The sequence below is a fragment of the Aethalodelphis obliquidens genome, unplaced genomic scaffold (genome assembly GCF_003676395.1).
Source record: "Aethalodelphis obliquidens isolate GAN/ISIS:26980383/991018 unplaced genomic scaffold, ASM367639v1 scaffold53, whole genome shotgun sequence".
NCBI lineage: Eukaryota > Metazoa > Chordata > Mammalia > Artiodactyla > Delphinidae > Aethalodelphis > Aethalodelphis obliquidens.
In genome coordinates, this window is record NW_020837997.1 from 8,866,880 (window position 1) to 8,894,291 (window position 27,412).

The window sequence follows — 27,412 nt, forward strand, 5'->3', positions numbered from 1 at the left end:
TGGAGAAAGTGGGGGTGGGGAGGAGGATAAGCAGGGAGAGTTCTCTCTGGGGTGGGAACTGGGCATTTGCTGTGTTCCTCACACAAATGCAGATTCTGATCCTAGGAGCCTGAGAAGACCCCTGGCCTCGTGTGGCCCCAGGCCCCACTGAGACAGTTCCTGAAGGACTGGGGGTGCTGGGATACAGGGCCTGTTCTGCTTGTTAACACTACTACTGATGGTCCCATCGGAGCAGCCGAGATAACCCTAGTACCAGTAGAGGAGCAGCTGCTGTCATTTTCCGGTGCCGTCAGCTTTCGGCGCCATTTCACCTCCTCTGCAAAGCCACTGCCGTCGTAGGCCCCCATGTTTTTGGAAGGGGGACCCAAGAAGTTGGCCAAAACCTAGCAGCTAGTAGATCTTGGAGCCAATATTCAAATTAGAGCTTGGGATGCCCTCTGGAAGGACAACAGGATGGGGTGGGGCCTGAGGCACAGGTCAGGGAATGGGACCCAAGGGTGGCAGTCCTCGTCTAGCTCCCATGGAAAGAAAGTGAGGTGGGTGCCAGCTGGCAGAAACATGGGAGTTTATTTCTCTGAAAAGGGCAGGGGGCAGGTCAGGCGGGGGCAGGAGGGTCAGGGCAGGGAAATGTCCTCCAGCTTCTGGTCCAGCGTCTTGAGGTCATCCAGGAAGCGGGTCGGGGTGAGGATGTGTGAGGAGCCTGGGCAGGAGGATGGGGTTGGGGGAGTGACCTCGGCCCCTGACACCCCCAGGTGGGGTGCTCGGGAAACCAGGCCCTGACCCTAAGGCCTCAGAAGGCTCACCCCTCGGAGAGAGAGGGGTCCACTCCTAGGTGACCCCTTCCCTGGGAAGCCAAGCCCTAGCCCCTCAGGTATCCGGTATCCTCTCACCCAGGCCCTGTGGAGGCTCTAGGCTTTGGGCACCCAGAAGGCACGCAGCTGTCAGTCCCCCAGGGACCCACACACAGGGGCAGGCTCCCGGCCCCACCCCAGCCCAGGGGCCCCGGTCCTGGCCACTCACCGATAAGCACCTCCCACTTGCCATCAGTGGCCCTGGTCACCTCATAGGCGGCCCGCATCTCTGACATGGCCACACCGCCCACGATGTAGACGATAAGCCGGGGCCCTGCCCGGGCCTCCACGCCCGTCTTGTTCTTGTGCCAGTGGCCGAAGCGGGCGCTGTCCGGGGGAGACAGGGAAAGGTCAGTCGCAACAGCAGACCACCACCCCCATACCCAAGCCTCACCTCCCACAGGCCTGGGCACAGCTGGGGGGGGGGGCGTCCCTGGGCCTCACCTGACAGCAGCCTGGGAGCTGGGCGTGGGTGCAGGGTCAGACACGAAGGGCCACAGCTTCCGGTCCAGCCGGTCCTCCACAGCATCCTGGGGCCAGAGGAGGAGGCTGAAGAGAGGGGCCCGGGCGACGGGGTGCACGGCCTGGAGCCCCCTCCATAGGGTGTGTTCATGGGCCAGGATCCTGGCAGATGGGGGCCACCATCTGTGTCTCCGGCCCCTTGGCGACCCAGGACTCTGGGCCCCTAACTTCTTAAGGACCCTGCTCCTCCTCAGCTCCGCAGGGACCCAGAGGTGTGGGCCCACAGACCCTTGGGAACCCAGGATTCTGAGCTCCCTGCCCCTCAGGTACCCAGGAGTCTCAGCATGCAGAGTCCATGGGGACACGGGGGCCAAGGTCACCGGTCTCCAAGCAGGCGGAGGTGCCCGGACTCCATACAAACGGCAGGAGGCCAGGAAGCCAGGTCCCTGGCCTGGTCCTTTGTGTTGCTGCTACTTTTGGTTCCCAGAATGGGCAGGGACTGGCATGGGGAGGACAAAGGGGGACCCAGGGGGCTTTCTGGGGGGCAGGAGCGAATAGAGGGGGACAGAGGAGGGGACCAGCAGGTGGAGAGGAAATGAAGCTCCCCTATGAGGGACCCCTCTGACACCCCACTTCCTCCAGTGTGGGCTTGGGATTGCCCCCATGACAGCGCAAATCGGATGCCACAGGGATGCCCATAATGAAGGATTTCCCCTTAAGCCTGGGGGCTTAGGACGGTGATCAGGAAGAGGGCTGAGCGTTGCCTGGATAGGGGCGGGGTGTGGGGGTCAGGCCCCAACCCCCCAGCAGCGGTACCTCCATCACATCCTTGATGATCGGGGTCCAGCGGGACAGCTGATAGGTGGGCTCTGAGCGCTCCCTCCGCTCCAGCCGGCTTGTGGTCCCACAGCCCTACAGGCGGGGCGGGCCGGGGTCAGTGGGGGAATCAGGGAGAAGGAGGCGGGTCATAAATGGGGCTGGGGGCTTGTCGGATTTGGGAAGGTTGCAGACAAAGATGGAGAAAGGGGACAGAGAACCAGAGAGAAAGATAGAAGGAGGGAGGGAGACAGAGAGAGAGACAGACACAGAGAGCGAGGAAGGGAAAATGAGAGAGAGGGAGGAAGAAATACAGAGGCAGTGAGACAAACATGTGACAAACAGAAAGATCAGGACTAAGAGAGAAAGATGGAGACAGATGTGGGAGGACACAGAAGCAAGGGAACTGAGAAGTGGCGGACAGGGCGACAGACGGGCGCCTGAGAGAGAGACGGAGGACCAGCTGGCAAGGGGAGAACATGAGAGATGCGCGTGGCCAGAGGTGGAGGCAGGGTCAGAGGAAGCGGAATGTGTGGAGATCGGAGCACAGGAAGCTGCCATGTGTGTCCCGCCCAGGTCGGTGGCCCTCAGACCTCTGGGAGCCCAGGGTCAACTGTGTGCCCCATGCTGGTGACCCGGCTATCCGCCCCCGGGACTCGGACCACATGGACTGGGGCTCTGACTATGCCTTGCCCGCCCTGTTTCTCCTATGACCGCCGAGGCTGGGGACAGCCCTAGTGCCCCCCGGTCCCCAGACCCCACTCAAGCCTCCTGTCCTCCAAGAACCACATCATGCCCTGCGTACCCCTGCCCTGGTGACGTGCCCTCCACCCCCAGTCACTGCCCTCTGACTCAGTGCCCGCTCCCCAGGCGGCCCCACCCCCATATCCGCCTCCCCCCAGTCTCTGCCCCAGCATACCCCGGGGTTGGTCACAGTGCCGCCCAGCTGCTCCAGGTTCTGGATGAGGCTGCCCCCATATCCGCCTCCCCCCCAGTCTCTGCCCCAGCATACCCCGGGGTTGGTGACAGTGCCGCCCAGCTGCTCCAGGTTCTGGATGAGGTTGCCCCCATATCCGCCTCCCCCCCAGTCTCTGCCCCAGCATACCCTGGGGTTGGTGACAGTGCCACCCAGCTGCTCCAGGTTCTGGATGAGGCTGCCCCCATATCCGCCTCCCCCCCAGTCTCTGCCCCAGCATACCCCGGGGTTGGTGACAGTGCCACCCAGCTGCTCCAGGTTCTGGATGAGGCTGCTATGTGCCTGCACGTTGGCGTGCTGGATCAGCTTGGCCAGGTTCTCCTCGCTCACACCTGGAGGAGGCCGATGGGCGGGCTGACGTGGATGGGATGCTCATGGGGTTGCGGGGGAGGGGAGGGTGGGGGGACAGAGGTAGCCATGCACATTTCTGGGTTGAGGGGCTTGCGGTGGGGTGAGGAGGTGGCAGAACCATGACAGGAGCAGCCTACAGTTCAGAGACCCTCGGGACCAGGGGAGCCACCAGGCTGGCGCGGGGGCGTTCCTGATGTTAGAATTCTGGATGCGAATCCCAGAGCGGGTAGTAGACTGGGGGCCAAATTTGGAGACGTCATAGATTTGCAGGCTCTCCATGCCAACGGAGGCCAATGGAAGGAGGCCCAGGGTCCACAGGGGTATCTGTGGGGTTTGGGGGCATCCCGAGGGCAGGGCAACTGTGGGGTTTAGAGAGTCCCAGGATCACTGGAGACCGCGGTGAGTGGCGGTATACCAAGGCCCCCCCTTGCCCCCTACCCACCATTCCGTAGAAGAATGTAGAGCAACAGAACCCGGATCTTGTCGTAGGCTGGCACTGCGGCGTCCAGAAGCACCGGCACGATCAGCTTCATGGCGTCCTTGATCTTCTCGCCCTCTGCGTCAGAGCCCATGGCTAAGTCCTGTGGGGCATGGGGGTCAGCCACTATGTGGGGGGACGGGGTGGGGCAGGACCATCCCAGGGGGCTCGGCAAGACCTTTGGGCTTCATTTCATCTGACCACCAGGTCTCTGAAGGTTCTACACGTGTTCGCAGAGAGGCCCCACCCCTCGCACACGCCCGTCCTCTCCATAGGCTCCACCCCCTCGCAGCCCCAGCCTCTTCCCCACGGGCCCCACCCCTCACACAGGCCACACCTCTCCATAGGCCCCGCCCCTTACCCTGGTCCTACCTTTCCACGGGCCTGGCACCCCCACAAGCCATACTCTACCCCAGAAAACGCCCCTTCACAGGCCCCGCCTCCCTCACAGGCCCTGCCTCCCCACAGACCCCGCCTCCTCCACAGACCCCGCCCCCCACGCCCAGCCTCCCCTCCACAGACCCCACCCCTGCCCTGGGCTCACCCCACCTGCTCCACACTGCACAGCTTCTCCACAGAGCCCTTGAAGTGCTTCATGCAGTCATCAGCTAAATGCAGGTGCGTAGAATACTGAGGAGCAGAGGTGGGAATTGGGGTAACAGAGGTGAGCCAGGGTGGAGACGGGGTGGCAGTTGGAGGGGGCAGGTTCCCCGCCCCCGCTCACCTTGTTCAGCTCCTTCTGGTACTGTGGCATCTTTTTCAGGATGTGGGACAGGTCTTTGATGTTGGCCTGGGGACAGGAAGGAGCGTGAGCCAGGCCCTGCCTACCGGAGGCCCCTGCTGCAGGCTAGGGATCCAGACTGAGGCCCCGCCCCCATCTTTGGGGGGGAGGGGCATTCCTCCCAAGCTGCCCACCCTGACACAGGCCCACACCCTACCTTGTCTGTGGTCAGCCTCTTGCTCTCACAGAATGTCTTCAGGAGCTCCGTGACCTTCCTGGCAGTGAGAGTGGGCAGGGGGCAGGATGGGGACGGGTGCCAAGACCGTAGTTTGACGGCAGAGTTGGGGGGCATTGCACGGCCAGGGGATGGGAGCCAGGAGACACAGGCCACGTGCGAGCCCACACTGGGGACGCACCGGGGAGGCCAGCGGAGGGGTGTGGCTCGTGGAGGGGCGCTCACCCACAGCGGGAGGCCATGTACCCAGTCCACAGAGGGGTGGGAGGGGGTGGGGACCGCGTGCGGAAGGGCCCATACCCCCGGCGCCCACCACGTGCCCGTACTTGGACACATCTGCGATGTGCATGTGCCGCAGGTCCACCCACAGGTCATCGTCCTCGTCCAGCAGCACGGCCTTCTCCCGGGCCTCGCTGAGCCCCGTGGTCTCATACCTGGGGGAGCAGGAGACATGAGCGTCGGGCGCACTGGCTGAGGACCCAGGTCCGCAGTGATGGCAGATGGCGAGTCCCGGGGTCCACCCACCTGTACGTGTCCTGCTCGATGTCCAGCAGGTCATAGGCCATGGCCTGGAAGGTGAGCTCGTGCAACAGTGGGGACACGGGGTCGGCCGCCCGGTCCATGATGAGGAGCTGTGAGCGACTTTTCTCAGGGCCCTGGGGTGGAGGGGGTGGGCAGGGATGAGGACATTGACCCTGACCCTGGCTGGGCCCTCCCCCCACCTCCCCAGAAAGCCCCCTCACCTCGCCCAGACTGGGAGTGTCTGCCTTGAAGGCGTTCAGCTTGGCTAGGACGGCGTGGGCCAGCTGGGCCGTGTCCTCTGGGCCCCTGGGGGTGGGGTGGGCAGATGTGGGGGGTGCTCAGGGCGTGGGCTTGGGGAGGGCCAGGCGCAGACTGGGGGTCGGGGATGGGGTTAGGGACCAGGGTGAGGACTGGGGCTGGGGTTGGAAACAGGATGGGGTCAAGGTCAGAGGGTGGCATCCAGGTGGGGTTCCCACTTGTGGTAGCGGATGGCCGGGTACTCTTGCAGTGTGGCGCACAGGGTGGCGATCTGCTGGGCCAACGCTTCGAGCTGCCGTGCCCGCTCGCTGGCACGGAAGGGGCAGTAGAGATTGTAGGTGCTGTGCGGGGCATCCAAGGAGAACACCTGGGAGGGCACAGAGCCGCCGCTGGAGGTGTAGCCTTGCCCAACTCCAGCAGCCGCCATCTGCCACTCCCTGGGGCTTCCTCTGGTCTCTGGAGCCTGCTCTGCCATCTAGGAGGCAGGCCTGGGGCAGCCCCCAACTCCTGTCTAGAGAAGGAGGTGGAGAAATACCTCAGTCCTCTCCAACTTGGGACGACGCTGAGGTGAGCTCTATGCTGCCCCCTGCCGTTACCCAGTGGGACAGTACTCCGGATGCCACAGCGCTAGGAGCTCATTCCGCCCGGTGTTGGCTCCTTTGCTTTCTGATTCAGTGTCCCCTTTACTTGTCTCGGTGCCTGTTTCTGAGGGAACCTGGGACGTTTGGTGACAGACCCCCACCCCTTCCCAGGACTAGGCTGGGCTGTACCTGAGCCTCGTACGGGAGGAAGGCAAGGTGGATCTCTTTCAGCGTCTTCACCACCTTCGCCAGCCGGGAGCGGCCCAGCTCACAGAACAGGGGCTCGGGGCAGGCTGGGGTGGGCAAGAGGGGGCATCAGGCCAGGGCAGCCCACACACCCCCTCGCCCTGACCCCCACCCCACTGGCTCTCCTCACTCACTGTCGGTGAAGAAGATGTGTGCCGCTTTGTAGGTGAAGGTCGGGGTCCCCTGGAAGTCTGCGATCAGGGCCTGCACCGACTGAGGAATGCGGATCACTCTCCAGGCCTGGCCCCTAGACTGACCATACCCTGCCCCAGCCTCCAGCCAGCTGCCTGTCCCCCATACACTGCAGACATGCGCGCACACACCCGCTCACATAGGCACCTTCTCCGTGGGGCTCAGCAGGTAAATGGCCTCCAGACTGGGGATGGGTTCTCGCCGTTTGTTGATGTCCTCCACAACTAGTAGGAACAAAGGAAGGGGCACATGATGGCAGTGGGGCCAGGGCACATGGGGAGTCTCTGACTCAGGGAGCTGGACACTTGGGAAGGAGGGTCAGATCCTGGAGTGAAGCAGGGGGACTGCACTCCCTAAGGGTCCAAAGCAGGAGGTGCACACCCACGGGTCACACAGCTAAGAGCGTAAGGGTCTGATAAGGGTCCTGCACATTCGGGGGTCACATAGTCATACCCCTTGGGGATCGCCCATAGAAAGTTATCCATTCTGGACGTCACGCACTGAGAGTCCTACATGGTGTTCCACATACAGGGGCTGCACAACCATGGGCTCCCAAATCAGGGCTGTCTGTGCAGTGAGCTGCATATTTGGGAGCTCTGGAGAATTTGAGGGGATCCCACACTCAGGTCCCATCTGGGCAGCATGGGGTGGGAGTGTCCACTCACTGGTGATGCCCTCAGCCAGGATGTCTGACATCTTGCAGCAGGACGACAAGATGCGCATACTCGGGTGGTCCATGATGAGCACCTGTCCAGGTGGATGGACAGATGGACCGGCGGACAGACAAGAGGGTGGGAGAGGCTGAACCTGTCCCTGAGGAGGGGCTGGGGCAGTGGGCAGGCCTGACAGCTTCAAGAGCTGGTTGAACACAAGGACCCAGGACCCCATCCCCAACCCACCGCATCCCAGACTGGCCCGCCTGACCCCACCTCTGTGGACCAGCAACCTCCTTAAGGAGTTGGAGGGAGTCTCACATTCAGGGTCCCCCACATGGGTTTGGACAAGGCATTCTGTCTCACCCCTACCTTCCACTCCCCATCCTTCTTGACGCTCCGAATGACTCCGCTCAAAATTTCTGCGGGGAAGTGAGGGGCAGGCTCAGGATGCCAGCTCCTCTGGTCCCACCGTGCCCCCAAACCTTCTGGGTCCCGGGCTGGACCTCCATCTGAACTCACATTTATTCCTCCCCCCAGTCCTGTGAGGTAGCTCCTAGTCACCCCCAATTTATAGACAGGGCCCCTGAGGTTCAGAGAAGAGAAGTAAGTTGCATAAGTACCCTCAGCACTTAAGTGGCGAGTGCCTGAGGCAATAAGTAGCCACTGGATAACTATGCTTTAGATAAACGAATAACTGGAAAGCCAAGACTCACATAACAGGTCTACCTGCCTCCAGAGCTGGGCTCTCAGCCTCCCTATCTGCTACTCAAGTACTCCTGGCCTGTATATTTCAGCCACACCCTCATTCGACCTCCATCAGTTTCCCCTGGACCAGAACACAGGACCCCTGGATCCCTGGTCTGAGGCATGCCTGGCTGTGGTCATCCCATTACCCAACATCCAGCCTCAGTTTCTTCATCTGTATAATGGAATCAGCGATTCTCCTATCTCCCCATTAACTCCTATGTAGGAGACTCCTTTTTCAGTTGGGGTTTTGGGGGTTTCAGCCACACTGGCCCCTGCCTAGTGGAGGGAGTGGATAGGCAGCCCCGCCCGGCAAGAGTGTCGTGTCCACAGTTATCAGGACGGCCAGGGCGGAAGGAGTCGCTGAGGCCGGAACTACCGGAGGTGGGGGAGGGGGCGACCTCCACCCCTCCCCCAAGAACCCAGCCTGCGGGGCCTGGATGCCTGGGTCCTCTAGCTGCATGGGGTTCTTAGCGACCGGGCAAGGAGGAAGGCGTCCCCCACCCATGGACCTGGATAGGGGTCCGGACGCGTCGCCTGAGCACTCTCACCACCTGGGGTCGCTGACCAGCGCACCCAGGCCCGGACCCCGTCCGCACCAGGGGCCCCAAGAGTCCAGCTCGCCGGACTTCGCCCGGCTGAGATCCGGGAGTCTGGATGTCCAGGTGTGCCCTCCCCCCGCTGGCACCCTAGGGGGCCCAGGAGTCCCTGCCCAGCGCCTGTCTACGCCACCCTTAGTCTGATTCCTTTAGGTCCCCGGAGTTCTGTCTCCCAACTTTGTTCCGCTCTCTCAAGGGAGCGACGGGACATCCAGCTGAGGCCAAGTCCCCGTCCGCCCCCTCGAGCGTCAGGTGCTCGATGCCCAGCCAGGCCCCCAACTCCCCGCCGCTTGGGTCCCAGAGTCCGTGCGCACCCGGCCCCCCGCCCCCAGGAGGCGGCACTCACTCTCCCCCACCACCGCCTTCAGCCCCGAGGGCGCCATCTTCCCCTAGGGGTGCCGCCGCTTCCGGGTCTGTCCCAAGGTGGGGGCGTGGCCCTGAACGTCATCCACGTGGACTCCGCCCCGCGGGGCCTGGCTCCCGCCCCCTGCGCACCTGGCCCCGCCCCGCCGTCGGTTTTCAGAGAGGTTGCTGGGTTCCGTGTGGAGACGACCCGCGAATGAGTCCACGCAGACGCGCACCAAGTCGCCGGACGACGCACTCACAGACGTGAGCTCAGACACACTTCCCTAGCTTGTGTGCAGCGAGAAAGTGGGATCGCAAGGCAGTAATAACCTCTTCATCTTCCCCAGGCACAGCTCCACCCTGCCCGAAGTTTCTCTTTGTCTGAAAGATACTGTGTGCCCACCCGGAGCCGCGGGGCCACAAACCCGTGCCCCACTTATCTAACGTACCCGAGTTTAGCAGCAGCAGCGGGCTTAGGCAACACTTGATAAACTGGGGAGGAGGCCTGGAGGGATGGTTGAAGCTAAGCCTGTATCTACTGTGTGCTAGGGACCCGTGCCAGGTTCTCAGTCGATCCTGCCAGAGACCCTGACGGGAGATGCGGGATAGACAATGAAACAGGGGCTGGGCCGGACCCTTGTCCAAGGCCACGTGATGAGTAGGCCTATTGCAATCTGAAACACGAGTCTGTCCCCGGGAGGTATGCTGGTCATGGCCTTGCTGCTACGCACGTGGATTCAGTGGCATGCTCAACGGCTTGCATACTCTCTCTCTGTCTCTGTCTCTGTCTCTGTCTCTGTCTCTCTCTCTCTCTCACACACACACACACACACACACACACACACACACACCTCAATTCACGCTGGACTAGAAATTTCAGGGCCTGCCCCTGCTGTGCACCAGCAAAGGGCTGACACCTTGTCATGCAAAGGGCCCAGTCCAGCAGCACCTCATCCTTTAAATGAGGATTTAAAGTGTGACACACGTGTGTGAATGCAGAGTCCTAAGCTCGTTCAGTCCCGAACCCATGCTTTTATTTGACCATGTTTCTTAAGAGTCGGCCAGGTGCCAGGTCCTCTGCCACTTTCATGGGACAGGCATGGGACTGACCACAGTGAATAAGACCAGAAAGCCTGCCAGGCAGCACTTAAAGTTGAATGGAGGAGGAGGGGATAGAAAATAATCGGTTATGCCTTAAGGAAATAAACAGTGACCTGATAACAAGTGCCACGGTGGGGGGGCGCTTTATTGAGGGTGGTGCCAGAGGGGTACCCTATGGGTGTGGCCTTTAGGCTTAACCCTGAATGACATCAGGGAGCAACCATGCAGAGAGAAGGGAGGGATGAGCTCAGAGGAGTGGCTGGAGTGAGGTGAGGTTGGAGGGTCTACGGAGGCCAGACCTCTATGGGACGTAGTAGGACTAACCCGATTTGCCTTGGATTGAGGGGTTCACAGGACCCAGGACTTTCAGTGCTAAAACTGGGACAGTCCTGGGCAAACCAGGATGGCTGTTCTCTCTATGTAGGAGTTTGGGGTTTTCTTTCCTTTTTCCTTTTCTTTATTTCTTTCTCTTTCTCTTTCTTGCTCACCTTCTCTTTCTCTCTCCCTCTCCCTCCCATCCTCTCCTTTTCTCTCTTTCTTTCATAGTTTTATTGCAATAAAATTCACATACCATACAATTTGATCACTGAGAGCATACAATTTAATGGCTTTTAGCATATTCACAGTTGTGTATCCATCACCAATTTTTTTTTAAAATTTACTTTATTGACGTATAGTTGATATACAATGTTAATTTCTGCTGTACAGCAAAGTGATTCTGAGAATATACATATAAGTATATATATATATATATATATATTTAATTATTTATTTATTTATGGCTGCGTTGGGTCTTCCTTGCTGCATGCAGGCTTTCTCTCGTTGCGGTGAGTGGGGGCTACTCTTCATTGCCGTGCACGGGCTTCTCATTGCGGTGGCCTGTTGTTGCAGAGCAGGGCTCTGGGCGTGCTGGCTTCAGTAGTTGTGGCACATGGGCTCAGTAGTTGTGGCTCATGGGCTCAGTAGTTGTGGCTCACAGGCTCTAGAGCGCAGGCTCAGTAGCTGTGGCTCACGGGCTTAGTTGCCCCATGGCATGTGGGATCTTCCTGGAGCAGGGCTCAAACCCGTGTCCTCTGCATTGGCAGGCAGATTCTTTACCACTGCACTACCAGGGGAGTCCCTATGTATGTATTCTTTTCCATTATGGTTTATCACAGGATATTGAATACAGTTCCCTGTGCTATACAGTAGGACTTTGTTGTTTATCCATTCTATGTATAATAGTTTGCATCTGCTAATCCCAATCTCCCAATCCATCCCCCATTCTCCCCCACTTGGCAACCACAAGTCTGTTCTCTATGTCTGTGAGTCTGTTTTTGTTTTGTAGATAAGTTCATTTGTGTCATATTTTAGATTCCACATATAAATGATATCATATGGTATTTGTCTTTCTCTTTCTGACTTACTTCACTTAGTATGGTAATCTCTAGGTCCATCCATGTTGCTGCAAATGGCATTATTTCATTCTTTTTCATGACTAAGTAATGTTCCACTGTATATATTTACCACATCTTCTTTATCCATTTCTCTGTCAATGGATATTTAGATTGCTTCCATGTCTTGACTATTGTAAACAATGCTGCAATGAACACTGGGTATATCTTTTCATGTATCTTTTCAAATTATAGTTTTGTCTGGGCATATGCCCAGGAGTGGGATTGCTGGATCATAATGTAGTTCTATTTTTAGTTTTTTGAGGAACCTCCACACTGTTTTCCATAGTGGCTGTACCAATTTACATCCCCATCAATGGTGTAGGAGGGTTCCCTTTTCTCCACACCCTCATTAGCATTTGTTATTTGTAGATTTTTAAACGATGGCCGGCATAACCAGTCAAGTTTAGAACATTCCCATGATCCCAAGGTGCTCGGGTTTTCTCCTGAGGACAGTGGGGGCCAAGAGAGAGTTCTGAGCAGGGGAAGGAAGGGACCCTTGCAGCTCCTGGGAGGAAAGATGGATTGCAGGGGCAAAGGAGGGAGCTGGGAGACCCTGAGGAAGCTGGGACCACCTCTAGCTTCTCAGCCTGTCCCCTGGTGGTGAGGCTCTGTAGGGTCTGCCGCCTCTCATTTTACTCAGTGAGGGTGACCAAGGTGTTCTGCTGTTATGGGCACAAGGCTGCCCACAGAACAGAAAAGTGTGTTGAAGTCCTAACTCCCAGAACCTTAGAACGTGCCCTTATTTGGAAATAGGGTTTCTGCAGGTGCAATTAGTAAAGATGAGGTCGTGCTGCAGGAGGGTGAATCCCTAAAGCAACGTGACTGGTGTCCATGTCTTACGACAGCCATGTGAAGGACACAAGGGGGACATCTGTGACAACAGAGGCAGAGCCTGAAGTCCTGCTGCCACAAGCCAAGGGACACCAAGGACTGCCGGCAGCCACAAGAACCCAGGGAGAGGCAAGGAAAGACCCTCTCTTCCATGCTACAGGAGTATAGCCCTGCCAACGCCTCGATTCTGTACTGCCGGCCCCCAGAACTGTATGACAATAAACGTCTGTTGCTCTAAGCTACCCAGTTTGGGACACTTTGTTAAGGCAGCCTGGGAAACTAATATGTCCGGGGAGGAGCAGGACATCACGTTGGCATCCGGGTCTTGGGGCCATGGAGAGGGTGTGAATGGGGGCTCCGGATGGTGGAGGGCTGCCTGGAGAGGAGGACCAAGCTTTTCAATTGAGCAGAGGTGATGAGAGCGTGGCCCGTGTATTCCGAGAAGAAACTTTAACTGGTTTCCAGAAAGGCATCCTGGGGATGGGGTGGGGTGCAGGTGGGATCCTCCCAGCATCCTCCTCTCCCGGGGCACTGAGGGAGAGCCATAGCTGCTCAGCGGAGGGGGCAGGCACCTTCCTCCCCAGGAGTCTAGCCTCCAGTTCCGAGGCGGGGCTGGGGGTAAAGATCAGAGGAGACAGACCAACCTGGCATTGGCGGTGGGGAGACAGGAGCTACCAGACCTTCCTGTTTTGGGAGTAGGGGGTGGGCAACCAGACCAGGGGACAGTGAGCAGAGAGGAAGGGTGGCCAGGAGACAGAGGCCAGCCGGTGGTGCCTCAGGGGTCCTCGGGCCCAGCTTCCCCTCTTCCCACCACCTGCGGACGGCAACTGCCTTTCTGGCAGATATCGGTGGGCAAGCTGGGTAGCTTCAGACCTCACCTCGGCTGCCCTAGGGCCCTGTCCTCTCCCTATGGGACCAAGCCCGCCCAAGCTCCCCACTGTGGGGGCGCTGCTTTGGCCGACTGCCGCACCCCACCTGAGAGTCCCTGGGGCCCAGCGAGTCCTGCTGGGCCAACAATGTCCGAGCCCAGGTCACCCTGCCTCCTGCCCCCCACGGCAGCCCCCGCCTCACGCTGCAAAAACGATTATCTGGATCATCTTTATGGGGCTTAAGCTTGGGTGGGAGCAGATGGGGCGTGAGCTGGGGATTTGGGGCTGGGTATCCACTCCCCGCCACGTCCCAGTCTCTTAAAAAGCCTTCTCTGGCACGGGGCCAGGGCAGAGGCCAGTGGAGAGGTGGACAGGACCCAGGGGAGGGGAGCAGGGACAATGATGGACCAGGAAGAGGAGGATGGGGGCTCGGCCTCCTGCGACAAGGTGAGCAGGCCCCGCCGCCCCCCCACCAACTCAAGGACCCGTGAATGACAAGGCTAATGAGTTTGTAGGGCACCTAATTAGCAAGTGAGTCTCCTGGGACCCCCGACCCAGTTGCTGCCCAAGAAGGTGCTGGTGGGCGGGAGGGTCCGAGTGCCTAACCCAGCCCCAGGGCAGAGGTCAGGGCTCTTAGTGCTGACCCCCTGTGAGGTGAGGGATGCTGGGACTCAGGAGCTGTCAGGGGGACGTTCCCCTGGCTCGTGTCCCAGCCCCCGGGCCACCCCGCAGTCAGGCCCCAATCTAGGACGGTGGCCCTCTCCCTTGGGGCAGCACCACGTGACATGGCACTGCTGGTGTGGCCCCTGGGGCGGGGGCCGGGATTGAGAAGGAGACTCATGTCTCATTTGGAGCAGCTCTGCAGAGCAGCACATCGGCGGGCACCATGGTGAGAGCCACAGAAGGGGCAGGGCAGGCCCGGGGGTCGGGGGGAAGCTGGCCGGCCAGGAGGGGAGTTGAGGGCTCCTCCAGCTGAGAGGCCGGCCGGACTGAGTGTGTGTGCCCCCCAGGCGGGCTCCCCAGACCAGGAGGGCTTCTTCAACCTGCTGAGCCACGTGCAGGGCGGCCGGATGGAGGAGCAGCGCTGCTCACTGCAGGCGGGGCCGGGCCCAGCCTCCCAGGGCCGTGAGAGCGGGCAGGGAGGTGTGCGGAAGTGGGCGTGATGGGGGGGTGTGAATGGGGCAAGTGCCCATCTGGGGGACCAGTGGGCAAGGGTCTGAGAAAGTGAGCAGGCAAGTGGGGACAGAGATGTCTGCGGGTTGGGGGCAGATGTGAGCATGCTTCCTGGAGAATGTGAGTGGGGGTGGAGGGATGGGTTGGGGCCTCCGGCCGGGCTGAGTTCTTCCCCACGGCCTCTGCTTCATGCAGAGAGCGGCCCTGCACCCGAGATGGACAGTCTCATGGACATGCTGGCCAGTACCCAGGGCCGCCGCATGGATGACCAGCGTGTGACAGTCAGCGCCTTGCCTGGCTTCCAGCCCCTGGGCCCCAAGGTAGGTGATGTTCTGCCAGGGCTGAGGAGAGACCAGCCACACTGATCCCTCTAACCCTGCCTCCCACCCCCACCCCTGTCCATCATCTGCCCCTCGGGATGAGCACATGGTAGGAGTGCCCACCCTGTGTACTTGCCAGGCACAAGACCCCGGCCCATCCAATACCCCAGTTCAGAGGTAGGACAAAGGCCCAGACAGAGCTGGGAAGAGATCAAGGTCATGCAGGGGGCGTGTTAAAGTCAGAGCTGTGGCCAGAACTTGTGGCTCCCGCTCCCAAGTCTGAGAACTTCAAGGAGGCGAGAGAGAATAGACCCACTCCTGGGAAGACACCTTGAGGGTGGAGAGCATGCGAGCTCATGCCCAGGACACATCCAGACACCCATGTGTCCATGTCACACGTACTCACCCACAGCTTGGCTTCTGATCAAGATCCCAGGGACGTCCCCAAGACCCACCAGCTCCCAAATACCACCCTAAATGCTGAGTAACTGAGGAGTGGAGAAGCTCAGGGATGGTGGGGCAGATGGGGGGAGGTGGGACTCCGGTTGCCACCTGCAACGGCCAGCACTGCCCTTGGCCCTCTGGCTGACCCCTCTGCATCTACAGGATGGAGTACAGAAACGAGCCGGGACCCTCAGCCCCCAACCCCTCCTCACCCCTCAGGATCCGACTGCACTCAGCTTCCGTCGAAACAGCAGCCCCCAGCCCCAGACACAAGCCCCGTGAGGGCCTGAGGCGTCCTGGGCCCCACTTGGCCCCCCAAAGCGGACAATAAAACACTTCCACGAGCAACGAAGAACCGTGTATGTGTGTCATTCTGTGGGTGGAGAGGCAGGGATTCAGGCACTTGGAGGCCTCAGGACCTCTGCTGGGCAGCACGAAGGAGCTTTTCCTCCCGCTGCTTCCGTATCCTTTCTTTGAATTCTTCTAGCTCTTGGCGCTGGGTAAGGGAGTGGGATGGGAAGGAAGGAGGGGCATACACACCTCAGGGCCTGGACCTCTTTCTCAGCACCCCTCCCTTTAATTCCCCAGACCACCACTTCACAGTTCAGTGACTACACTGGAAGCCTATGCCAATTATAACCCAGGTCCAAGTGGGATTAGCTTCAACCTTCAGGGAGAGGGCAATAAGGAAATCACGTGCCCCTCCACTCTCGGTTCCCTGTCCATGACTGAGGGTCCCATGATGGCCACAGGAACCCACGTTCCTCCCTCCTCCGGTGGGAGGAAAAGGAGGTTGCTTACCTTGTCTTCATTCTCAGGGGGCCACAGCTCCCTCTGTAGGGACAAAGTCACAGCTGGATACACAAGCCAGGAGCCTCCAGAGCCCCACACCCAGGGCAGGGTTGGCTCAGGGGAGGCAAACACTGGTCCCCATCAGGTTGGTGCCCCATAACCTCCCCCACCCCTGGAATGAACCTGTGCCCACCTTGCGCTGTACGACATAGTCCTCAAACCACCCGGCCTGATTGGCAATCCAGAACATAGCCACAGGGAAGGTGAGGTAGATGGTCATCTGGAAGGGCAGGGGCGAGATAAGAAGAGCCAGGAGTCACCCCCACCACCCCCAAACTGTGCAGAGGCTGCTTAGAGCCTGGAGGACCATCCCCTGACAGAGACCAGTGGTGCTTCCCCAGCGCCCCCAAAACCCCAAAACTCCCATCAAGGGTACAGAAGCCATACACCTTAAAGTCTAGCCTCCATAATCCAAGAGCCCCCTCCAAAAGCCCCCTCCGAGTCCGGGAGACTCCCTCTCAAAGAAACACACACTCTCTCTCTCTCTCTCACACACACACACACACACACACACACACACACACACACACACACACAGTCGCCCCAGGAACAGAAAAGCTCGTACTACAGTAAAGGCATCTCTCTGAGATCTCATCATCCCACCCCCTCCCCAGATCACTCTTCTCAGAAGGCTTTCCTCACACCAGCCCTCCCAGAGCCCCGAACCCTGTGCCCCCTTCTCTGGGGTTCCAACCGTAAAGGTCCCTATCAAATCTCAGGAGCTTTCGCTCCAGAGCGCCCTCTCTCAGAGGTCCCCCTTTTCAGAGTCTCCTCCTCAACCAGGAAGACCCCGCGCCCAGGCCTGCAACCGCTCCATTGCTCACTGACCCGAAACACCTCCAGCTTCACCCCCATCTCGCTCTTCTCAGGCTTCAAAGCCGCTTCCGCCCAAAGCCAACTATCCAGCAAGACAGCAGCCCATTGGGAGTCCGAGGGTTCCACTGCTGAACCTGATTGGTCCGATGAGCTTCGTGATGACGTCATATTCGGGCGCTTCTTCTCTGCTTCCGGTAGCTGGACGTCTACGTGTAAGTCAACAACGCAGGGCGCGCAATCGGGAAGGGTTCAACCAATAGGAAATGGGCCTGGTTCGAGGGGGCGGGCCTTCAGCCGGAGACGTCATTATAACGCGACTCCTGCGCGTACCTGGAGTGCCAGAAAAATGGTGGTGATGGCGCGCCTCTCGAGGCCCGAGCGGCCGGACCTTGTCTTCGTGAGTCCGTGGCGGGCCCGGGGGTGGCCTGCCTGGGGGCACTGGGGCTTAGATGCCTCAGGAGATTCGGGCATGGCAGCCCGGGGTATCTAGGCCAAAGTTATGCCGGTCTGAGGGCAGGAGGACCCTTACGGGCCAGAGACCGGATCATGATGTACGGACCAGGCTGGTCAGGAGTAGAGGTCTGGTGCTAGAGCCCAGGTGACCTGAGCAAAGAGCAGGTGGTTGAAGTTAAGGGCCTGGCGTCCCGGGCCTGGGGCGGAAATGGGAGTGGGAGAGAAGGGAGACTCGCGTAGCTCAATCTTGAGAGGCCTGGTGTTTGAAGTAAAGGCAGGACGACCAGTCCAGGTCTCTGGTTTCAGTGGTAAAATCTTGGTGTCTTGGGTAACGGTCTACGTTTGGTCCTGAGCGTTATAGTTTCTGGGATAAGGGCATGGTGTCTGGACCGGGAGAACCCTGGAATCAGAAGTAAAGACCGGGTGATGTGGAGCTGATCAGGCGATGGCCCGTGGACTCCTGAAGAGTCAAAGGCTTGGTGTTTGAAGTAGAAGCCTGGCATCTTCACTAGATTCTTGGTGTCTCGAGTTAAAGGCTAGGCATCCTGTACATACCTTTCTTTCTGAGATAAGGGTCTAGCTTCCAAGTTCTGGGGCAGAGTTGAGCTAGACTCTGGCTAGTGGGGTCCTGAGGTGCCAAACGTCTCGTGTCTGGGAAGAGCCATGTTGTGAGGAGGTGACACTTGACGTCTAGGGCAGAGGCCTGGCGTCGGACCAGGGTCTTGGTGGCAAAAGAGTCTGGTGATCTGGGCCAGAGTGGATAGCTTGATTAGGAAGGCCAAAAGAGTGATGTCTGGGTGACAGTCTCATATCTGGCCTAGAACGCTGTGACCAAGGAGTCTGATGGTCTGGGTCAGATTGTAGGCAGTAGTATTCTGAAGGGTCTGGACCAGATTCCTGGTATCTGGGTGTCTGGTGACCGGGCTCCCGATGGTGAGGAGTGTGGGATCTGGGACCTGGGGAGGGGTCTGGAGTTTGGAGTGGAGTGGTGCTGCGCGCAGGCTCTGAGAACAGGTCTGTCTTCTCCCTGTACCCCGGCCCTGGCAGGAGGAGGAGGACCTCCCCTATGAGGAGGAAATCATGCGGAACCAGTTCTCCGTCAAATGCTGGCTCCGCTACATTGAGTTTAAGCAGGGTGCCCCGAAGCCCAGACTCAATCAGCTCTATGAGCGGGCGCTGAAGCTGCTGCCCTGCAGGTGAGATTGGTTGCAGCTGCCCTGCCTGCCCCAGCCCCACACGCACCCCACCTTATCCAATCAACCCAGAACTTGCTAGTACATCCCACGTGACTGCTATGTGTTGTGTCGCCGAATATACATCCCCTGATCTGTGAGCACACCTTCCCTGACGTCCCGGCCATTCCCCTGTCGCAGAGACTTGTCACCCCTCCCTGGGCCCCTTCTCCCAGCACTTGTCTCGTGAGGCAGAGTGAAGGGTCCCGAGGTCCATGAAGCTGACCGATCATTGTCTGCCCCTCCCCTCTCCCCCCACCCCCCCCAGCTACAAACTCTGGTACCGCTATTTGAAGGCGCGCCGGGCACAGGTGAAGCATCGCTGTGTGACCGACCCTGCCTACGAAGATGTCAACAACTGCCACGAGAGGGCTTTTGTGTTCATGCACAAGGTGGGGAGGGGGCCTGGCTGGGCCAGGGGATGAGTGGGGAGGTGGGGCTCAGAGTCCACGGAGGTGGACAGAGCAGGGGGTTGGAGTCCTGTGGCCTCTGTGCACTCAGGGTTGAGCGAGACTTGGTTCCAGGGGGACAGGACTTCCGGGTCCTGCTGCAATGGACATCTGGTGTCTTTATGGCCTGGTGGTGGTGCTGGCAGCTCAGACCCTGCCTCTCCCCGCACCTGCAGATGCCCCGGCTGTGGCTAGATTACTGCCAGTTCCTGATGGACCAGGGACGCGTCACACACACGCGCCGCACTTTCGACCGTGCCCTCCGAGCGTTGCCCATCACACAGCACTCTCGTATTTGGCCCTTGTACCTGCGCTTCCTGCGCTCACACCCCCTGCCTGAGACTGCTGTGCGGGGCTACCGGCGCTTCCTCAAGGTAAGCCCCTCAGAGGGCGAGATGGGGCCAGGCTCAGGCAGGTGGGCCAGTTCCCCCAGGTCAAGACTTTCCGGAAACCGGCTCGTTGGGACACTGTCTGCCCTAACAGACAGAATATGGGAACAAGGCTTCTTAAGACAGGGTTTTGTTTGTGAGTTCTGTGTTTAATCTCCAGACAGTTTGCTAGTAACCATGTCAGGTATTAAGACAGGTGCCGGGGACAGTGTGGCTAAGACAGTTGCTGCCTCCATGGAGCTTTCAGTCTGACTTTGCAGACAGATACATATTACCTGACCCCATAAATCAGAGTAAAACTGCAGCCACGGGAGAGCAGGGAATAGGAAATAAACGACTAGGGAAACAAATAACAGGCAGGGCTGACAGTCGAGGTGCAAATAGTGGGGAGGCACTGTGTAGTTTTCCTGAACTTATAATGTCTCTTACGCGTCCTGAAATGCTTAGCATGGTGCTGTTTAGGGGCTGTGCAGGCTGGACCACTGATGCCTAAGCTCAGTCAGGACTGAGACTGGACCACTGGGGCGCAGGCTGGACCAGTCAGGACTGAGACTGGACCACTGGGGCCCAGGCTGGACCAGTCAGGACTGAGACTGGACCACTGGGGCGCAGGCTGGACCAGTCAGGACTGAGACTGGACCACTAGGGCCGAGGCTGGACCAGTCAGGACTGAGACTGGACCACTGGGGCGCAGGCTGGACCAGTCAGGACTGAGACTGGACCACTGGGGCCCAGGCTGGACCAGTCAGGACTGAGACTGGACCACTGGGGCCCAGGCTGGACCAGTCAGGACTGAGACTGGACCAGTCAGGGCCCAGGCTGGACCAGTCAGGGCTGGGGGTGGACCAGTGAGGCCCAGGCTGGAACAGTGAGGCTCAGGCTGGAACAGTCAGGGCCCAGGCTGGACTAGTGAGGGCTGAGGCTGGACCAGTCAGGGCCCAGTCAGGGCTGGAGCTGGACCAGTGAGGCCCAGGCTGGACAGGTGTGGCTATGACTGGGTGTGTGGGGCGAGCTCTTGTCCGGGACAGTGGTGAGTGGCTGACAGAAAGCCCAGAGTGGGAGGGGGAATGGTGGCATGGCGGCATGGCCCTGTGGCCCCACTGACAGCTGGCGGGTGGATGGGTGCCCAGCTGAGCCCCGAGAGTGCTGAGGAGTACATCGAGTACCTCAAGTCGAGCGACCGGCTGGACGAGGCCGCACAGCGCCTGGCCACCGTGGTGAACGACGAGCGCTTCGTGTCCAAGGCCGGCAAGTCCAACTACCAGGTGGGCCCCGGGGTGACGGCTGGGCGGGAGGGCTCGCCCTCTCAGGGACAAGGCTGACGCTCCTTCCCATGCCTTGCAGCTGTGGCACGAGCTCTGCGACCTCATCTCCCAGAACCCAGACAAGGTGCAGTCTCTCAGTGTGGACGCCATCATCCGCGGGGGCCTCACCCGCTTCACCGACCAACTGGGCAAGCTCTGGTGCTCGCTGGCCGACTACTACATCCGCAGCGGTCACTTCGAGAAGGTGCTTGAGCACGTGGGGCTCCGGGAGCGGGGTGGGGTCTCCCTCCAGCACGTAGTATTGGGGGATGCCTGAGGACACGCGTGTGAGCAGAAGATGTGCACGTGGACCGCTTTTGCCTTTCTGAAGGTGGGGAGAGGCAGGCATCACGGCCCTGCCGGCGAGTGCACCCACCTCAGGCCAGCCAGACCTGGATCTCTCTGCTCTGGCCTTGGACCTGCTTCAGCTTGGGTGTCCTCATTTGCAAAATGAGAGTGACAGTCACTTCCTTGCCTACTGGGACTCAGGCAGCGAGCCGGTGTCCGGTGTGAGGGTCCCTCCCGAGGTGTTGGTGTTTCTGTCAGTGTCCACGTTGGCTGTTCTCCTCATCGGGCCATGGAATGGCGAGCTTGGGGCCGGGGTGGGGGGCGGGGTGTGGAGCTCTGAGAGGTCCCCAGAGGGGCTGGCTTGGGACTGGCTGGGGAGGGGGGTGCCGGGGGGAGCAGAGTGGGAAGGAGGAGCTGGAGGGGGCTCAGAGGGGGTGGTGAAGGACTAGGGAAGGGAGGCCCTGCAGGCTGAGGAGGGGCCGGCTGTGTCCTGCTGCGGGGAGCCGCCAGCCAGCCAGCCGTGAGCAGGACATAGGCCTGACCAGGTGTGTGTCTTACAAAGACCCTTCAGGCTGACACTTTGAGTGGAGCGCACAGGCCGAGGCCGGCAGCAGGAGACCGGCCAGGAGGCTGCTGGAGCCAGCGGCCAGGCAGAGGCAGAGGGGCAGGATCAGCCAGGGCCAGGGGTAGAGCAACGGGCCCGCCCTTGGTGGGGATGCGCCTCGCCCACGCCAGCACTTTCCTTTCATGCTGCCCTCAGGGGTTGGTGTGGGGGGTGATGGGGAGAATGTGAGCTGCAGAAGGGGGATCGGGCAGGCGTGAGGGGTACTTTGTAGCAACGATTGAGCACTCCATGGCAGGCTGAGGTTAGGGTCCCTGCAGGGTGGCTGGTCACCTATTGGGTCTCACTGGGGCCAGACCCTTTATGCGTCTCACTCGAGCCCCGCAGTGACTCTGCGTGAGGGGCTGTCACTGTCAGTTTACTGCTGAGGAGCTGAATCCTCCACCTCACTCTGGCAGAGGACGGGCGGGGAGCTCCGACCACGGCCGTGCGCTGACGGAGCTGGGCAGGCCCAGGAAAGGCCCTCCGGGGGTTCTGATTTGGGACTGGTGCCAAGGGCGGTGCTGCCGGATGCCCTGTGTGCATGCGGTGGGCACACGTGCCTCTCCTCTGCCAGCACTTTCCCCATCCCCACAGGCTCGGGACGTGTATGAGGAGGCCATCCGGACCGTGATGACCGTGCGGGACTTCACCCAGGTGTTCGACAGCTATGCCCAGTTCGAGGAGAGCATGATCGCGGCGAAGATGGAGACGGCCTCGGAGCTGGGGCGGGAGGAGGAGGGTGAGCAGCAGGGGTGGGCCGCAGGGCTCGGAGGGGTCCCGAGTGGCTGGGTCAGGGAGGTGTGGGGCTTGGGGTCAGAGGCCAGCAGGGAGGGAGCCTGAATGGGCACTGCGGGTGGGATCTCGGCGGGTAGCCAGGACTGGGAACACATCTCAGTGGGGCTTGGGCCGGCCACTGGCGGGAAGGGAGGGCTGGCTGGACAGCAGGCGTGGGGGGGGGGGCGTCTGGGCCAGAGCTTGGCAGGGAACAAGGGCTGGGGGGAATGGTGGGGATTGGAGGGGGTTCCAGAGTAGCCTGGCCCCAGGGCAGGTGTGAGGTCAGGGTGGCCCTGGGGCAGCTCAGGGAGGGAGTGCCCGGATGGACAGTGGGGGGGAGCTGGGGGCTGAAGGGAGAGAGACCTGAGAGACGGAGGTGGCCGGGGGCCGCGTGCTGAGGCCTCCCCCCGTGCTCCTGGCTTTTCCCACGGGTCCCAGACGACGTGGACCTGGAGCTGCGCCTGGCTCGCTTTGAGCAGCTCATCAGCCGGCGGCCCCTGCTCCTCAACAGCGTCCTGCTGCGCCAGAACCCGCACCACGTGCACGAGTGGCACAAGCGCGTGGCCCTGCACGAGGGCCGCCCGAGGGAGGTACGTGGCGGCCCCGCCCCCCGTCCCCAGGCCCCGCCCTCCCCAACCAGGGCCCTGCCCAGCCTGACCCAACCCTTCCTGCCCAGATCATTAACACGTACACGGAGGCCGTGCAGACTGTGGACCCCTTCAAGGCGACCGGCAAGCCCCACACCCTGTGGGTTGCGTTCGCCAAGTTTTACGAGGACAACGGGCAGCTGGATGACGTGAGTGCCGTGTTGCCAGTGCGCGTTGCATGTACGAGTACTTACAGGTCCTCCGCCCAGCGCCCACAGCCGGGCGGGCGGGTGGGGTCTCAGCTTGGCCTCTGCCCGCCCCACAGGCCCGCATCATCCTGGAGAAAGCCACCAAGGTGAGCTTCAAGCAGGTGGACGACCTGGCCAGCGTGTGGTGCGAGTGTGGCGAGCTGGAGCTCCGGCACGAGAACTACGACCAGGCCTTGCGGCTGCTGCGAGTAAACACAAGCCCGGGTTGGGAGGGGGTGGGGGAGCCTCCGGGTGTGTGATCTGGTCCTGGACACCCCCGCGGCTTTCCCCCTGCTGGCGCTGCCCGTGCAGAAGGCGACGGCGCTGCCCGCCCGCCGCGCCGAGTACTTCGACGGCTCGGAGCCCGTGCAGAACCGCGTATACAAGTCTCTGAAGGTGTGGTCAATGCTGGCCGACCTGGAGGAGAGCCTCGGCACCTTCCAGGTGAGCCGCCAGGATGGGATGGGGGCGTGGGATGGGACACGCCCCGCGGAGGGCCGCTGACTCCACCCCCGGGACACGCTCTGACCGGCCCCCTGCCCCACAGTCCACCAAAGCCGTCTATGACCGCATCCTGGACCTGCGCATCGCCACGCCCCAAATCGTCATCAACTACGCCATGTTCCTGGAGGAGCACAAGTACTTTGAAGAGAGCTTCAAGGTGAGGGGGCCCCGGACGGCATTGTCCCTACCCGGGCTGCCATCACAGCCGACTGGGAGGCTTAAACAACAGAGACGTGTTTTCTCAGTCCTGAAGGTCGGAAGCCTGAGATCAAGGCGTCGGCAGGGCTGGTTTCCTCTGAGGCCCCTCTCCTTGGCTTGTAGAGGCTGTTTTCTCACTGTGTCTTCACGTGGACACCTTTTTGTGTGTTTTTGGTGTTCCTCCTGTGCCCAGCTCTGCTTTTGTGAGGCTGTCAGTTGTATTGGAATGAAATTTACCCTAATCTCTTTTTTTTTTTTTTAATTTATTTATTTTTGGCTGCGTTGGGTCTTCGTTGCTGCGTGCAGGCTTTCTCTAGTCGCGGCGAGCGGGGGCTGCTCTTTGTTGTGGTGCGCGGGCTTCTCATTGCGGTGGCTTCTCGTTGCGGAGCACGGACTCTAGGTGCACGGGCTTCGGTAGCTGTGGCTCGTGGGCTCAGTAGTCATGGCACATGGGCTTAGCTGATCTGCGGCACGTGGGATCTTCCTGGACCAGGGCTCAAACCCGTGTCCCCTGCATTGGCAGGCGGATTCTTAACCACTGTGCCACCAGGGAAGTCCTCTCTGTTTAACTTAGTTGCTTCTTTAAAGATCTTATCAGAACACAGTCTCGTTCTGAGGTACGGGGAGTTAGGATTTCAACTTGAATTTGGGGGGGACACAGGTCAGCCTGTCACAGGCACGGAGTTCTGCCTGTGTGTGCGGGGGTGCCCCTGCCTTGCTGCTCAGGCGATGGGTTGTAGGCACGTGGGGTGTTTTCCATGTGCATGTGTACGTGTGGTGGGGCTTTGCCCCACTGTCTGAGGTTTTGTCGTGTACAAGTGGAGACTGTGCACATACATGGGCGGGGAAGTCATACATGCACGTGAGTGCCCCCTCTGCCTGAGTGGCAGGCCCTGCCCCTCTGCCTGGGTGGTGAACCTTCTTCCAGGACACCGGGCTGCAGTGTTTGCAAGCTGAGGTTCCACCCTCCTCTTCAGCCGTAAAGTCACTGACTGATCCTAGTGAGCCCTAGTCCAGCTCTGTCTTCGGGGTCCTTGCAGCCTGTCCAGGGAGACAGGCAGTGCACAGACACTCTTGGCTGGGCTTTGATTGCGTGATCACGGGGAGAAGTGGGATGGGGAGAGGTGGGCAGACAAGGGGCCTACTTGCTGAGCCCTAAGGAGTCTCCCCCTGCGGACTCACACGACTCTCCCTCGGGGCAGGCATACGAGCGTGGCATCTCGCTGTTCAAGTGGCCCAACGTGTCCGACATCTGGAGTACCTACCTGACCAAGTTCATCGCCCGCTACGGGGGCCAGAAGCTGGAGCGGGCACGGGACCTGTTTGAGCAGGCGCTGGATGGCTGCCCTCCCAAATACGCAAAGAGTGAGGAGGGCCAGGTGGGCTTGGAGGGGGCATCACGGGCCCAGCCACTGACCTCTGACCCCCCCCCCCCCCCCGCTGCATCCTGTCACAGCCCTGTACCTGCTGTACGCGCAGCTGGAGGAGGAGTGGGGCTTGGCCCGGCACGCCATGGCCGTGTATGAGCGCGCCACCAGGGCCGTGGAGCCCGCCCAGCAATACGACATGTTCAACATCTACATCAAGCGGGCGGCCGAGATCTACGGGGTCACCCACACGCGCAGCATCTATCAGAAGGCCATCGAGGTGCCCGCTGCAGGGGGTGGGGTGGGGAGCTGGGGCTAGAGAGGGGGAACAAGGGGTCCTGTAGGCAGGGTATCCGAGCGAGCCGGTGCGCGCGTCTGTGGGGAGGCCCGCCCGCCCAGGGGCCGGCCTGGTGTGCTGGGAACCACCGGGGCTCCCCAAGAGGGGCGGCTCCCTCTGCCTCACATCCCACCCTCCCTGATCCCTCCCGACCCCGCCCAGGTGCTGTCAGACGAGCACGCCCGGGAGATGTGCCTGCGGTTCGCAGACATGGAGTGCAAGCTCGGGGAGATCGACCGCGCCCGGGCCATCTACAGCTTCTGCTCGCAGATCTGTGACCCCCGGGTAGGGACGGGTCCCGGGCCCGTGGGTGTGGGAGTCTGCGGCTGAGCCAGCTGGCTCACGTCCCCCGGCCCCGCCCCTCTGCAGACGACCGGGGCCTTCTGGCAGACGTGGAAGGACTTCGAGGTCCGGCACGGCAATGAGGACACCATCCGGGAGATGCTGCGGATCCGCCGCAGCGTGCAGGCCACGTACAACACTCAGGTCAACTTCATGGCCTCCCAGATGCTCAAGGTGACGGGCAGCGCCACGGGCACTGGTGAGCAGCTGTGGCCCAGTGGTGGTCTCCCGGGTCTGGGAGCATCAGGGTCTCCTCTGCCTCCCCTGCCTCAGGCTGGGAGCTCCTCGAGGGCCAGGGCCTCAGGCCCAGGTCGGGGGGCACCCAGCAGCACTCAGACCGAGGCAGGCACCTAAGGCCGTGGTTGAGGACAGCTTGCCCACGGCGTCTGACCCCCACGCTTCCCCCCACAGTGTCCGACCTGGCCCCCGGGCAGAGCGGCATGGACGACATGAAGCTGCTGGAACAGCGGGCCGAGCAGCTGGCGGCTGAGGCCGAGCAGGACCAGCCCTCGCGGGCCCAGAGCAAGATCCTGTTTGTGAGGTGAGGGCGGGGCGGTGGAGCCGAGCTGGGAGTGGGCCAGCTCTGCAGGGGGGAGGGGTGGGGAGGTTGGGGGGCTGCCGGGCCTAGCTGAGCAGTGTGGCCCCCTCCCCCGGCCGCCTGCCTTCCCCAGGAGTGACGCCTCCCGGGAGGAGCTGGCCCAGCTGGCCCAGCAGGCCAACCCGGAGGAGATCGAGCTGGGCGAGGACGAGGACGAGATGGACCTGGAGCCCAATGGTAAGAGGCCGGCTGGCCAGGCGGGCTGGTGGGCGGAGGCGGGGGCGGGACCCCCTCCTGGAAGGTGACTGAGTCCTCCTCGCCTCACCCCCAGAGGTGCGCCTGGAGCAGCAGAGCGTGCCGGCCGCCGTGTTCGGGAGCCTGAAGGAAGACTGACTCCCATCCCCTACCCCCTCCACTGCTCCCCCAGTGAAGCTTGTGTTTGTACGTTCTGGTCTGAGCCTCCTTCCTCCCCGCCTTCTCCTACTGCCTCGGTGCCCCTGGGGACTGCCAGCTCAGTGCCGCCCTGCCCCCCACCCCACCCCCCAGATTGGCCGGTGTGGGGAGGTGGGGCAGCTGGGCTCCAGGCCAGGGCACACGCTCCACCCTAACCCCGCAGAGCCAGTTCTGGGCTCCGAGAGGCCAGTCTCTCTGCCGCCTGAGGCCCTGAGCCTGGAGGGGGCCCCTGCGCCCCTCCCTCTCAGCAGATAGAGATACTCAGCCTCCCCACCACGAACCCTTCTTCCTTGGATGAGGGCATCCCCCTCCCCTTGGGAAGAGGCTGGGCTGAGAGCTCCGGAGGCAGGCGGGCCCCAACCAGCTCTGTGACCTAAGCAAGGCGCTTCTCTCCCTGGACAGCTGCCAGGAGCCAGACCTCAGCCACGGGCCATGGCCTAGGTGCGGTCCTTAGTCCTAAGCTCCCGGAA

The 27,412-nt window shown here is 60.9% G+C and overlaps 4 protein-coding genes and 1 long non-coding RNA gene across 7 annotated transcripts; 3 read left to right on the plus strand and 2 right to left on the minus strand.

Annotated features, from left to right (window-relative positions):
- Positions 1-547: 547 nt before the first annotated feature.
- STXBP2 (syntaxin binding protein 2) lies at positions 548-9,112 on the minus strand. The gene is made up of 19 exons (XM_027085782.1): positions 9,035-9,112; positions 7,715-7,764; positions 7,355-7,436; positions 6,837-6,913; positions 6,632-6,710; positions 6,441-6,544; positions 5,889-6,037; positions 5,634-5,718; positions 5,416-5,546; positions 5,217-5,324; positions 4,873-4,930; positions 4,659-4,724; positions 4,484-4,564; positions 3,899-4,037; positions 3,328-3,437; positions 2,130-2,225; positions 1,296-1,381; positions 1,021-1,178; positions 548-700 (listed from the first exon to the last, which is right to left on the minus strand). Exons 1-19 carry the CDS (start codon positions 9,069-9,071, stop codon positions 615-617), a joined length of 1,782 nt encoding a protein of 593 aa, XP_026941583.1. The 5' UTR covers positions 9,072-9,112; the 3' UTR covers positions 548-614.
- Positions 7,771-12,639, plus strand: LOC113608854 (uncharacterized). The gene is made up of 3 exons (XR_003428435.1): positions 7,771-8,754; positions 9,057-9,297; positions 12,416-12,639. It is a non-coding gene; the product is annotated as an uncharacterized LOC113608854 (long non-coding RNA).
- A 1,030-nt stretch (positions 12,640-13,669) lies between these two features.
- PCP2 (Purkinje cell protein 2) lies at positions 13,670-15,556 on the plus strand. Its single transcript, XM_027086022.1, has 4 exons — positions 13,670-13,717; positions 14,281-14,413; positions 14,639-14,763; positions 15,370-15,556. The coding sequence occupies exons 1-4, from the start codon at positions 13,670-13,672 to the stop codon at positions 15,487-15,489; spliced, it is 426 nt and encodes a 141-aa protein (XP_026941823.1). The 3' UTR covers positions 15,490-15,556.
- PET100 (PET100 cytochrome c oxidase chaperone) lies at positions 15,547-17,001 on the minus strand. Its single transcript, XM_027085830.1, has 4 exons — positions 16,888-17,001; positions 16,193-16,279; positions 16,009-16,041; positions 15,547-15,703 (listed from the first exon to the last, which is right to left on the minus strand). The coding sequence occupies exons 1-4, from the start codon at positions 16,912-16,914 to the stop codon at positions 15,620-15,622; spliced, it is 231 nt and encodes a 76-aa protein (XP_026941631.1). The 5' UTR covers positions 16,915-17,001; the 3' UTR covers positions 15,547-15,619.
- Positions 17,002-17,193: 192 nt separating this feature from the next.
- On the plus strand, positions 17,194-26,938 carry XAB2 (XPA binding protein 2). 3 transcript variants are annotated; one of them, XM_027085750.1, is made up of 19 exons: positions 17,194-17,272; positions 18,376-18,524; positions 18,829-18,952; positions 19,186-19,383; positions 20,529-20,663; positions 20,743-20,907; positions 22,189-22,333; positions 22,807-22,958; positions 23,045-23,164; positions 23,281-23,412; positions 23,516-23,647; positions 23,751-23,864; positions 25,108-25,270; positions 25,362-25,552; positions 25,772-25,894; positions 25,979-26,150; positions 26,363-26,492; positions 26,623-26,726; positions 26,821-26,933. In XM_027085750.1, the coding sequence occupies exons 1-19, from the start codon at positions 17,222-17,224 to the stop codon at positions 26,880-26,882; spliced, it is 2,562 nt and encodes an 853-aa protein (XP_026941551.1). In that variant the 5' UTR covers positions 17,194-17,221; the 3' UTR covers positions 26,883-26,933. The 3 variants fall into 3 exon arrangements, with proteins under 3 accessions (XP_026941551.1, XP_026941550.1, XP_026941552.1); XM_027085749.1 differs by having other exon boundaries at positions 17,195-17,272; positions 23,501-23,647; positions 26,821-26,938; XM_027085751.1 differs by lacking the exons at positions 17,194-17,272; positions 18,376-18,524; positions 18,829-18,952 and having other exon boundaries at positions 19,280-19,383; positions 20,506-20,663; positions 23,501-23,647; positions 26,821-26,938.
- The last annotated feature ends 474 nt before the right edge of the window (positions 26,939-27,412 follow it).

Coding starts and splice junctions, on each gene's coding strand:
- STXBP2 (XM_027085782.1), bottom strand. CDS start 9,071: ATGGCGCCCTCGGGGCTGAAGGCGGTGGTGGGGGAGA. Junction 6,545..6,631: donor ACACATCTTCTTCACCGACA/GTGAGTGAGGAG, acceptor TGCCCACCCCAG/CCTGCCCCGAGCCCCTGTTC. Junction 701..1,020: donor CAAGTGGGAGGTGCTTATCG/GTGAGTGGCCAG, acceptor CCTCCTGCCCAG/GCTCCTCACACATCCTCACC.
- PET100 (XM_027085830.1), bottom strand. CDS start 16,914: ATGGGGGTGAAGCTGGAGGTGTTTCGG. Junction 16,042..16,192: donor ACTATGTCGTACAGCGCAAG/GTGGGCACAGGT, acceptor TTGTCCCTACAG/AGGGAGCTGTGGCCCCCTGA. Junction 15,704..16,008: donor CCCCTGAGAATGAAGACAAG/GTAAGCAACCTC, acceptor TCCCTTACCCAG/CGCCAAGAGCTAGAAGAATT.
- XAB2 (XM_027085749.1), top strand. CDS start 17,222: ATGGTGGTGATGGCGCGCCTCTCGAGGCCCGAGCGGCCGGACCTTGTC. Junction 18,525..18,828: donor CTGAAGCTGCTGCCCTGCAG/GTGAGATTGGTT, acceptor CACCCCCCCCAG/CTACAAACTCTGGTACCGCT. Junction 23,413..23,500: donor AGGCCTTGCGGCTGCTGCGA/GTAAACACAAGC, acceptor TTCCCCCTGCTG/GCGCTGCCCGTGCAGAAGGC.
- PCP2 (XM_027086022.1), top strand. CDS start 13,670: ATGATGGACCAGGAAGAGGAGGATGGGGGCTCGGCCTCCTGCGACAAG. Junction 13,718..14,280: donor GCTCGGCCTCCTGCGACAAG/GTGAGCAGGCCC, acceptor TGTGCCCCCCAG/GCGGGCTCCCCAGACCAGGA. Junction 14,764..15,369: donor TCCAGCCCCTGGGCCCCAAG/GTAGGTGATGTT, acceptor CTGCATCTACAG/GATGGAGTACAGAAACGAGC.